Below are 12432 nucleotides of genomic sequence, written 5' to 3' on the forward strand. Positions count from 1 at the left end.
CCATTATTTAAAGCTTGGGCAATTTTAGTCACATAATCAGTGCATGCAGTTTCTACCCTTTAATTTTTTGTGAAACCATGCTGTAATTTATAAAGAACTTCATTTTTTATGAGGAATTTTAATAGTCTTTCTTTCATCAATTTTGCATGTATTTTTGAATTGCATGAAATAAGTAAGATTGGCCTGTAATTATCCAGTTGGTCTTTGATTCCCTTTAAATGCAGTGGAATAATTTTGGTTATTTTTAATTCTTCAGGAAAGTGCCCAGTTAGAAACAATTCATTGGCTACATTGACAATGAATCATTTTCTCACAAAGTTTTATTAGATAATTTGATACGCCATCATGCCCACTGGATTTTTCATTTCTTAGTTTCTAGATTACATTTCAAACTTCATTTTCTACAGCGGGATTTGGGTAAATTGATTCACTAATACAAATTACTTTTTCTATGCTCCCATTCAGTCTGTTTTCTGTGCTGTGGTTTTGCCAATAATATCTATGAAGAAATTATTGAATTAATTTGCCATATTTTGAGGATCCCTGATTTCTTTTCCCTCAATTGTTATTGAGAAGCATTTATTTTTTCTGAGCTCTGATATTTTACTGGCATTTTCATTATTTACCACAAACCATAATGCTTTTGTTTGATTGGATTGAATTTGAAATAAAATTTGACATGGTCATTTTTTGCTTTCCTAAGCAGCATTCTGTACTCGGAATTCAATTAATTTCTTAAGGGTATCAGACCATTATCCACTTTAATAGCCTTGGTTAAGTAGTTAAGCCTATTTCTAGCATCCAGAACCTCATTTGTTATCCAGTTAGATCCTTCATTTGCTGATTTATTTTTTTATGGCTACCTTTATCAATGAGAAACAAATATTCCAGTAGTATTTAATAATTGATTTAAATTTTTTGAGCTTGTTTGTAACAATATTTGCATTTAGTACTGCTGCCCAGTCAACACTCTTCAAGCCCCATTTGAATAAATTTATATTTTCCTTTGAGTGCACACATGTAGACTGTATCTGTGTTTCCCTCACTTCTATCTGTTAAAGTGTCTGGGTTTAATTTAATATTTTGAGCACGGCAGTTTGAGATTGTAGCTTCTGAAACTAGATATTTGAAGTTATGCTCAGCTAGATATGAAGCTATGTTGTCAATAACAGTTTTTCAGTGAGATGACTCTCTGGTTGGGGTATAAATAGTTAGCTGAACACTATGGCAGAGAAGTATTTCTTTTAGCTTCCGACTAGAGCTGTTATATTTTGAGACATCTATTTCAGGTCCCCAGCAATGATAATTCAATTATTTTTCTTGACAGCTTTCTCAAGTATTTTATCCATTTATTGGGAAAGTCATCGACTTGTGCACTTGGAGATCTGTACAGACCATTAGAAAAATAAGTTTAATTTGTCTTGGGCTATTTGTCCAAGGTTATTTGAAATCCCTTTTCTTTGCCAATTCTTTTTTTTTAAGTTTTCATAGGTTCTGGTGACTGATTCAAAACAAGTTTAGGCAAAAAATTCAACACCACCACCTTTGTTTTTTCCCATACAGAAATGATTGATAAGAACATAACGCTCAGCTTTAGACTATTTATTTCATTTTCTTTTAGGCCATGCTCCGTTATACAAAGAAAATCCAGCCTCTCTTCCTATAATAGGATCTTAATTTTCAGCTTTTGATTTGCTATGTATTGCACTCAAAAACTTGAAAATGTACTGAAGTATCTGAACAACGCCAAATTGTCTCTAAGGAAGAAGCCATGCTATTTCAGTTATGATCATTAGTTAGTTTAATTGTATGGTTATGCATCAAAATCTGAACTAAAAGTAATGCTGAGTCTATGTAAAATGCTAAATTCCCAATTATTTACATTGCTAAATTCAAAATTTTTCAGACAAAAATCATTCACTCTACTATGATAAAACAGAATCAAATTATTTAACAAAATTTGTACCTTATTATATCCATAGAACCTGCACCTGAAGAAAAGAAGTCAGTATCATCATTGATTTCCATTGCAAGAATTCCTTTCCAAATATCCTTCAGGGAGACAATGTATCCTCTTTCCTCTTCAGTTAAATTAATCACTTCTTTATCATCACTCATATTTCCAAATTGCGATGCTGGTATCATTTTTCCATCAACTAATAGCCTCTGAATGTTAATCTAAAATTTTAAAATTTAGAGGATAATCAAAAACACAATTAATTACAAGAGGAAACAACTTTGACTTTAACCTACTATCATCCATCCATCCATGGATGCGGATTGGCAATCACAGTTTTTTTGTTTCATTAAGTAATATCATTTCTTCCAAAAGTATATTCTTAGAGAAGTTCCTCTACAGGTTGCTACTTTCAGAGTAAATTTTTCATCTTTTTAAAAAGTGACTGGACAGAAATTATGAATTGCGACATTTTTCTCTTTGCCTTTGATATCCACAAAAATGTATAATTTTTTAAGAGAAATGCAAATGATGGGATAATCAGCAGAACAATTTCTATGCAAGTTTTTTTCAATTTTCATTTGTTTGTCATTCTGTCCCACCCTCCAAAATTTCCCATCAAAGGAAATAATTTTCTTTTGCAAAACATTTCATTGATTACCAATCCAACTTTATTATTCTTAAAAAAGATTTACCTTTTTTAGTATGAAATTCAAAGAATGTGACTACAACCATCATCAAAACAAACTACCAAGTTTACATATATATTTGTTAAAAATCACATTCAATCATGAGTATAAGATTTTTTAATAATGTAGTTAGGCCAAATTGAAGAAATTTTTGGTCATTCAGAAAACCATGTTTTTGTTTCAAAGATCTATAGCATCTGCTTTATCCCCATCAGACCAACGAAGTTACACAAATGTCGCAAAAAATTAAACATAAGAAGGATCACAGGAATGTAAAATTCCATAAGGATTTTCTCTTTATAGAACTCATTAAACATTTTCGGAGATACATGCCACCCAAAAGGGATAATGAGGTAATGGCAAGTGTCTGGAAAAGGTGAGCATATTCCACTAGTTACAATAGAGTGGCAACGCGCAGAGGTGGCCTTACAATGACTGTTACCCTCTTTGGCCAGTAATCCCTGCCTCCCATTCAATTTTATGCCTCTCAGCTCACTTACCAACCTCCCATCACTCCCTTCAACTATCAAACCTCCGGAGTGTATAATTCCTTTCACTTCACAGCCATCAATTTCAGCCTCATATCCCTCAGGGATTGGTTGATCCCACAAGTGAGAGCCAAACATTTTCACTTCTTGCTCATCAATTACAGCCCAGGCCCCCGGAGAACTATCCATTCCTCTAATAAAATTATGCAGCATATGTGCGGGCTGATTAAAGTTGATCTGCAAATTACACACAGACATTAAATAAAAAACAAAGAGATGAACTAGGCAATTTTTTGAAAACACATTAAGTACAGGGTAAAAGCAAACAGCAAAGGAAATATAAAGATGAACAGAAATGATAAGCAAAGTATCATTTTCAAAAATATGACACATTCAGACATCTATACATTTATGTGCATGTGTGTGTGTATACCTGGGAGAGTGTGTGTGTGTGTGTGTGTGTGCGCGTGCGCATGTGTGCGTGTGTGTGCGTGTGTGTGCGTGCACCCACGTGTGCATGCGTGCACGTATGAGTGTGTGTTTGTGCGTTCGTGCGTTTGTGCATGTGCATGCATGAGTGCGTGCGCGCGCGTATGTGTGTGTGTCACCTGGCGCCCCGATTCTTTAGCCAAGAGATGGCGTCAGGGGGCTGTTTCACCCACCAAAGGAGAAATACACAACACACAAGAGGAAAGGCAAGTGGGTTAGAATTCATACAACATCATGCAGGAAAGGAACAGTGCGTTTTGTGGCACGCATAGCCAAAAGAAAGAGATGAGCCACATTGGCCAAATAGACATTCAAACACAAAATCCCACCATATAGCGAACAAATATTTATTCACTTGGAACCCCCTTACGCCATCTCTTGGCCAACTAATCGGGGTATTTGGTTAATATATAAGACCCGCATATCTCAGTGCAGGCATTCACACCTATTCCCAAATTTGTGGTGGTTGGACAACCTCTCTCTGCAGAAAGAAAGAGCTGAGGAGAAGGTTTCAAAAGGAGAGGACAAGGGGACAAGACTGTATTTGTGGAGGTTCAAGAGGAGTAGGGAAATGGTGGCAGGGAGTTAAAAAGTGGGAGGGAGAGGGACATAATTTCGGGTTTGGAAATAAAACATATTTTACAGCTTGGCCTATTGCAGACCATGGCAGTGGCCTCGGGATGGGGTGAGGATTTAATGAGTGGGTTGTTTGATTTGTGATCTCATAGGTTGGCAGGACATTTGGGAAAAATATTGGTGGTGGAACTGTGGTCCTTGAGGATAGTTCAGAGGTTTCTTAGGATGCATCTCAGAGACTCAGCCAGAGAAGTAGCTTGTAAAAATTGAAATGGGGTGGGTTTCTGTGGTAGAGGAAAGTTTGGGAAAGTAAGGATGTCTTCGGATTTCTTTGTATAGAATGGGTTCGGAATGTCCTTTTTGGAGGAGGGAATGGAGTAGGTTTGAGAAGATTTATCAAGGGAGTCAGGATGATTGCAGATTTGGTGACCTCACATGCAATTGAACATTTGGTGTGATAAGGACAGCAACTGTATTAGTGTAAGCAATCTTGGCTGGTTGTTTCATATGCATGGTAGTGTTGAATGTTTGGTCTATTAATAACATGTTTACATCTAGGAACGTGATTTGGGTGGCGGTAATGGTAAAGGTAAAGAACACAGGATGAAGCATTGGAAGTGAATGTTTTTAGGGATTTGGTATCATGTGACCACAGAAGGGAAATATCACCAATGTATATAAGCCACAATAGAAGTTGCAGGGGTCTTTCTCTGCAAGACCAAGAAAGACGTTGAGATACAGGAAAGGTTGAAACTATTACCCATGGCTTAACCCTTAATCTCTGGGTAGATTTATTTATAAAGGAAAAGGAATTGCAAGTGAGGATGAAATCAGAAAGGCTAAGAAGAAATTCAGTCCTGGGTATGTGTGGCCTATAGTGTCGGGATAGGAGGTATTGTAGGTGGGAGAGACCTTCTGAGTTGGGAAGGGATTTTTATAGGGATATGGGGATCAATATTGGTCATTTAAATATTAGTATCTGGTAAGAACGGGGCTGATTTTAGCCATTCCAGGAAATGTAATGTACAATCTTAAATGAATGAATAATAATTTGCTCTGGAAAAAATGTTTTATGTACTTTAAATAAATAGGTGTGTTTTCATAGTGCATGAAATTGCTGATTTTTTTCCAGAGGAAGTATAATTCCATATTTAAAGTGAGTCATGTGAGGGAAAGAAGAAAAAAAGGCCAAAAGGCAGGACTTTATTCATACCCAAATCAAAACTATATCATATTGATTCAACATTATTCATTCTGATTGCTGAATGTCTGTGAGCCATACTCACCAATTAAATTTGGTACAAGCTAAGTTATGAAAAACAATTATGAAACAATAATTATTCAATGTTATGCCTAGGATTTTCTCATTGCACAATAACTCTTGTGTGTATTAAGTACTATAAACCTGAATTAGAGTATTAACAAGTTAGTATATGATGGCAGAATATACATTCTTCATATAACCAGGGATTTCTTAATTACAGCATCCCTCCCAATGGGGTGCAGTACAATATACTTGAATTAGGGCAATTTTGTGATGAAAGATGATGTCTTGGTCTTCCTTTTCTGACCCATCCCATCCAGGCAAATGATCACATGCAATATTCATTCTTCGTTTTGTCTTGGGCTGCCTCCTTGTGGCCCCACTCCCATTTGGATGAAGGACTGCCCTTGAACTTAAGGATTTTTGTGATGAAACAATATGGATTCTTTATTTCTCCTAGGGCTTCCTTGTCGCAACCCCATCCCAATCAGGTAAAGAACCATGCCATAAAACTATGATGAAACATACCCTTTGAAGATTCTTTTTACTTAAAGATGGCTCATACGATGCTCCATCTTCAGTTTGTGGGATTTTTGGAGCAATTCCAGCATCTATCATGTTGACAGCCTCAACCTGCATGAGAGCCAAAAATTAATGTTGCCTGAAGCAAATGATATTTGTGCACTATTTACTCTTCCAGTATGCGTACCATGGCCTTAATCCCTTCTGGATATAAAAACCTGGTGTATATTGAGTCAACAGTGTCATTAGGGTCAACGTCACAGGAGCTCTGTGATAGAATAGGGCCTGTGTCAAGGCCATCATCTGCCCAGAAAATGGAGAATCCAGCCTTATTATCTCCATTTATCAAAGTCCTGTAAATAGATAAAAAAAATATAAAACCTCAAGTGAATACACTGTTGTCACAATTATGTGGAAGTTTTGAAAATGGATGCCGGGAGTTTTTTGGAGTGAAAATTAATCCAAATACTAGCTAGGTGGCAGCCTTATGCACATAAAATTCCGACATAATACAGTGAAGCTTATCACAGAGGCGTCAGATCCAGCAGCAATATAGTTGGGCAAGGGAGTTGGAAGGGATCATTTTAGTGTATATTTCACAGAGGATTATGAGCTTGAAACATTAGAATGAATTTCATATGTATTTCTCCCAAGCAAGAACTATTGACACTGCATAATAAAAGAAACAAAAACTAAAAATATTTGAGTAATTATTTCAGTTGAATTGAAATATGATAAGGTAAATTAGGCTGTGATTCGTTCCAATTGATGGCGAGAAAGAAATATGAGAAATAAAAAAATGTATTCACAATTTTCCAGTAAGCTATAAAAAATGGTACAGAATAGAGTTTGGGGCCTTTTGATTCAAGGTATTATCGATGAATTTGAATATTTTAAGAATATATAAACTGGAGTGGTTTGATACATATTTAAAGACATCCAGAATTGATAATTTAACTACACTAAACATTGGGCTTGGGAATCTGGGTGTATGCTGAAGCCATTCCAGTTACACCAGATGAAAACTAAAAATCTGATATGATCATATAAATGAAGGCAATGGGTTCACCTGGAAGCAGCAAGCATTGATGTACTCGGTTCCATGATTTAATGAGATTTTACCCTTCTCCAATATGTCATCAGGTAAAAAAATTTAAAGACTTGTAAATGATCAGAAACTAATGTGGCTGACAATGGTTATACAGTGAAATGCAACTCCTAGGATAACATCACCAAGAGAAGTTTTCAAGCTCCTACTAATGACAAATAAATACCCAAATACAATTTGACCATAATTGTTCAATTTATGTGGAAAATGGAATATTACAATTTTGCAGGAAGAATCCCAAAAGAACAATAGGATATTTGTCTCTCTCCATCTTAAGACACTCCACATTAGAGGTGAAAAGGACTCCACCATATCAAATGGTAAAAAATGTACTCATTGATGATATTGATTGACATCATATCAATACACTTTTGTTTTTGAAATGATTGAGACCATAAGTAAATAAAATCCAAGTATGTTCTGAAAATTGAATGCACTAGTTCGGCCAGTTGCTCCATTGATCTTCCGGATCCAAATACCATTGATCCAATGCCCATATAATAGGTAAATTGGCATGTATTACTGAAGGTTATGCAGATAAGGGTGAGAATCCCTGAATAGATTTGCTTCAGGAAGAGAGGCAAGATTAGCATCCAAGTATGCATGAGTATGTGACTTCAGTTTAAAATACTGTCCAGAAACTACAGCACCTTTGATTACAGATTAGATGATGAGGTGATAGCCATTGTCATATTGCAAAAAATACCAGCAGAGTATGAACCATACAGAATGAAATCGGAGAACTCAGAAGCTCACATAATCTCTCAGTTTATCCAAACTAAGTTACTTCCGCAAGACAGTAGATCAGGTACTGCTTGTAGTCAGCCAGTCTTATTACTCTCTAGAAGATATTCTTAAGTGAACACATCTGGAAAGATGAGCAAGAAACCGTAGCAGAACCACTCTGGTAAGCTCATGAAGAAAATTCATCATTGCAATAGATATGGGCAGGAGGGATACATTAAGCCTGAATGGAGTGTAAAATCCTGATTTTTTCAAGAGGAGATGATCAAACATCATGGAAAACCAATGGAACTGAGAAACACCACTGGAACAGTGAGCAAGGCCCTGGCGTTTTCAGTTTGTTTGCTGATTTCATGCCCTACCTAGCAGATTTATAAATAGATTTTCATGCCTCAAGACATATCTCATATTGATTTGCTCCTTTGCCATTTGCATGAACATACTAGGCAGAATATAAATTGTGCAATAGGAAATGGTAAGAGCCTCTAGGCTTTGGAATTATAATGATGAATATTAAAATTGAAGATAATATTGTACCTGTGTAAGGGGAAAAATGTGACAATTTTAGTCAATTACCAGTATATCTGATATTTTCTAGAGTGCACTATATTGGCACTAGTTACATGGTAAAAATAACCTTAAACATGCAAAAGTAATAAGGAACAACATCAAAAATGGAACAGGAAAGTGAAAATGGCAGCTTGGACTGTTCAAATGATGGCATAACCTAGGAGAATGCAAGATATAGCTAATTAAATCTACAAGTTTTAGATAGATATGATTTAATTGAAATAAATCTGATGTATGAGATAATGGAGATTGAAAAACCTGAATATGCCTTGATGTATAGTAGTAGATATAGAAAGAAAACAGGTCCACTGGGCATGAGATTCACATGTTAGACAAAGATATCAGGAAAGGTTTGCAAATATTTGGAACTATCAATGCTAGAATCTGCAAGATAAGGTATAGAGAACAATCCAGGAATAGAACTTTAATGTCCGAACATGCTCTCACAGGATAACAGAGAGAAGGGGAAAACTTTTAAGACTAATTTGAGGAACCATGTCATAAAATTATAACACGAAAATGGTGATGGATGATTTCAATACTGAAATATGTAAAGATAATTATCAAAAACATGCAAGCATGCCCATATAGAAAGAAGTAGGAAGTAATATAAAAACTGAATAATAATAGAGTACCAGGAGGATATAAAATAACAGATAAGCCATTCTGATATGGATGGAAGGCAGTCATGGATGCTGTACACAGATTATTCACAATTATATTGAAAACAAGAAACAAGCTTCAATACAATGGAAGAACTGCCATTGCTGCAATGTACTGGAATGCACTGGAATTACATGCAATATTCTCAAAAAAGGATGAACTATTAAAATTTGTTGTCTCAGGCATAACTTTATGGAATTTGCATAACATATTGAAATGAAATAATTTACTTTGTGATTCCACACACTGGTGATGACATTCAACGTTGAAACCTGGGTGGTGTTTTTTTTAAATAAAGTGTGTGGAATTACAAAGTAAATTATTTCATTTCATTTCAAAGGATTAACTAGTTTGTAACGATTTTAGATGTAGTACTCTCTAATGAAAATAACTGAAAAATTGAAAGCTGCAACAGAAAAGATAAAATGTGAATAACACAATCATTTTTTCCCAGATGAAGTAACAGTTGTTCAGCTACCTCTTTATCATTAGAAATATGCTGGAGAAACATTATCATGAATATGATCTGCATGTTGTGCTTTCCTTTGTGTATCAGGTGCAAAAGTCATATCATATCAAGGAACATGACAGGAAAGTTTTTACTCACACAAAATCCAATAATTTGAACAAATGCCAATTCTGGGAGTCAAGGCAACAAACTGTCATGGAGTTTCCATTTAAATGGGGCAGAAATGTTTCAATCACTCCCTGAATATTCATCATAATTGACCCTGAACTGAACATGTGCCAAATAGTAAGACAAGGGCATGCAACAAGTGAGTATTAGATACTGTTGAGTTTCTTAATGAAATTATTATTACATGATTTATCCTTGTGAGATAAAGAAAGTACTTCATTCATGCTTTCGGTGTGCTTCATCTTTTTTAACATACGATGACTTGGATATATGTACTTAATGTAAGAAATAGTTGAATAGATATTTGAATTGAAGCATGGTATTTAATATTTACCAAATTGTAACAGGTATGAATGAACCATGCAAAGGGGGAAAAATACTTTTCCAACTTTCAGTATGATAAAAGGTTACCGGTAAAAAAACAACGATTTCTGACTTTCATTCAACATTATTAATTGCCAATTTTCTTAGAATTTCATTTATTAGGTTGAATGCCAAAACTTTGCAGATATGTAACAAGCACACTTTAACTATAAATATATAGAGTTAATCCTTCCAATATATTCTGAATATGTTTACATTTTCTGAAGGACATGCGTTAAGAAAAACAATAAATCTGTGATTTATGATCACAACGAAGGAATTACAACATATTTTACTTATTTCATTTATAAAGAAGCCTTCAATCAGTTAGCAGAGTTTGATTATGCATTCCATAGTGTAGATTGTCTAAAAGTCATATTTCCTTCATATTTGGAATTACAAAACAATGCACTGTTTAAAAGAAAATAATAGGTATAAATGTTAGGTCTTCCAATATATTTACATTAAGCCAAAACTAAGGATGTGACTTGAGCAAATGTAAAAGTCACAATTGAATTTTAAAATACAATACATACCAATTGATGGCACTCACTCCTCTATGCTTGGGCAACAGTGAAGGATGATAGCAGATGCTGTTTAACTTTGGATGATTAATTACATCCATAGGAATGAATTGGGAGCAAAATGGCAGCACATTTAGATCTGCATTCAAAGATTTATATTGCTCAAACACTTCTGGTTTGACTTGTTTTCCATCTCTCCATGTTTTCACTTTGTAAACGGGGGTATTGCATTCCTTTGCAGTAGCAGCTGCAATTGGATAGCATGATATTACTCTTCCGACTATTAAGAAATTTCCAAAATTATTGAACCTCTAACCCTTCCTGATACCGTTTTATCTAAGAGTAAATATTTACCCTAAAATTCACATTTTTCATAAATTGTATTTGTGGATTCAATACTCGTAACATTTCGAAAATAATGCAAATTTTTCACCATGGTTATTCCACGACTTTCATTAGATACATTTAAATTCCTCTTTTGCAAATTTGAATGTTCTCCTCAAGCTGAAATCAATTTATTTTCTCACTTTCAATGGACAACAGCAAAATAAATACGGGTTTAGTAAGGAGTATTATGGTACATAGATTTTTTGTTTTGATTTATCCACTAATTTACATAATTGTACGAAATAATTACCGTATTTGTACTTGGCATCAGGAATGCCAATTATTTAAAGGATTCGGGTGAACTACGGTTAACGACGACAATTAATACGGCTGCAAGTAATTGGTCGCGGATATAATGAAAACCTCATTCAAACATAAATATTACAAATTCTTGTCAAAAATTCCTGATTACATTTTAATAGAAATAATAATAAACACGACACCTAATGCATCTTCACGGTTTCCTTTGTCTGGAATGGTGAATACGCCAACAACTTTGTGGCCGCATTGATTTAGACGTTTGAATACCTCGGCAGCAAATAGAGACTGTCCAATCACAGCGATGTTCAAATCCCTCAAAGGTATCTAAATTTAGAAAATATTTGTAGCATTAAACCACGTCGACACGAACATAATCAATAAATTCATTGCTCTGGATGAAAGAGCCTTACTTAACAGTTTATATTGCCTAGAATGTAGTAAAAGTAAGTTCCCTTACCTTAGAAATAAATAGTCTTTTATTAAACAGTGCAGACGAAGCGAACATCATGCGATACGGTATTCGAAGTCTGACGTCTACCACAGCGTCGTGGTGGCAGAGCCACAAAAAAACGACGAAAACTGACAAACTAGTTCGTTGCCTTTATCCTGACCTTGACCTTGGTAATGAAATACCAGTTTCTCCGACGGCTGGCTTCCTCGTCTGTCCTAATCTTGAATCCTTGGTCTAGTTCGGGAAGCACATTAACCCGTTTGTATATGCTATGTTTCTATGCTGTATGAGTTAGAAAACAGGCAAAGGCTTTTATTTTGAAGTCATTTTTCTTATCCTACCCGTGTCTGCGTCAGAGTCTGTAAAAGCTGAGCAAGCTTGCTTGCTTGCCTTGAACTCTTCCAAAAATTTATCCGCTGTTTCGGGCCACAGTTCTGTTTCCCCGCATGTGTTATGGCATATGGCATTGCCTTTGTTTTCTAATCATGAATTCACTCGTAGGTGAATTAGGGAGGAAGAGCATTCCTTCTCCCGAATTCTTCCTTAGCTCGTGTCCTTTTCTGATTTCTGAATTGAATCTTTTAGTCATGCCTTTTTGAGAGCTTCTGCCCAGCAAAGCCATAATATTTCATTATAATGATGACCACTAAATGAAACAAGCAATAACTAAATGATTTTACGATACGATTGAGTCCCTTTGGATTAGACGTGATTGAGACGGGTATTATATGATGCACAG

The 12432-nt window shown here is 35.2% G+C and overlaps 1 protein-coding gene across 1 annotated transcript in view; it reads right to left on the reverse strand.

Annotated features, from left to right (window-relative positions):
- Window positions 1-11795, reverse strand: part of LOC139687036 (cytosolic 10-formyltetrahydrofolate dehydrogenase) — a 36210-nt gene extending 24415 nt beyond the window's left edge. The window contains exons 1-7 of the mRNA XM_071584140.1: window positions 11700-11795; window positions 11425-11566; window positions 10607-10841; window positions 6173-6338; window positions 5992-6096; window positions 3147-3371; window positions 1967-2178 (exon numbers count right to left, since the gene is read on the reverse strand). Coding sequence (XP_071440241.1) covers window positions 1967-2178; window positions 3147-3371; window positions 5992-6096; window positions 6173-6338; window positions 10607-10841; window positions 11425-11566; window positions 11700-11750 — 1136 coding nt within the window. The 5' untranslated portion in view covers window positions 11751-11795. The remainder of the gene's footprint in view (window positions 1-1966; window positions 2179-3146; window positions 3372-5991; window positions 6097-6172; window positions 6339-10606; window positions 10842-11424; window positions 11567-11699) is intronic.
- Window positions 11796-12432: the final 637 nt, after the last annotated feature.

The sequence above is a fragment of the Hetaerina americana genome, unplaced genomic scaffold (genome assembly GCF_022747635.1).
Source record: "Hetaerina americana unplaced genomic scaffold, ioHetAmer1.1.p SCAF_16, whole genome shotgun sequence".
NCBI classification, from domain to species: Eukaryota; Metazoa; Arthropoda; class Insecta; order Odonata; family Calopterygidae; genus Hetaerina; species Hetaerina americana.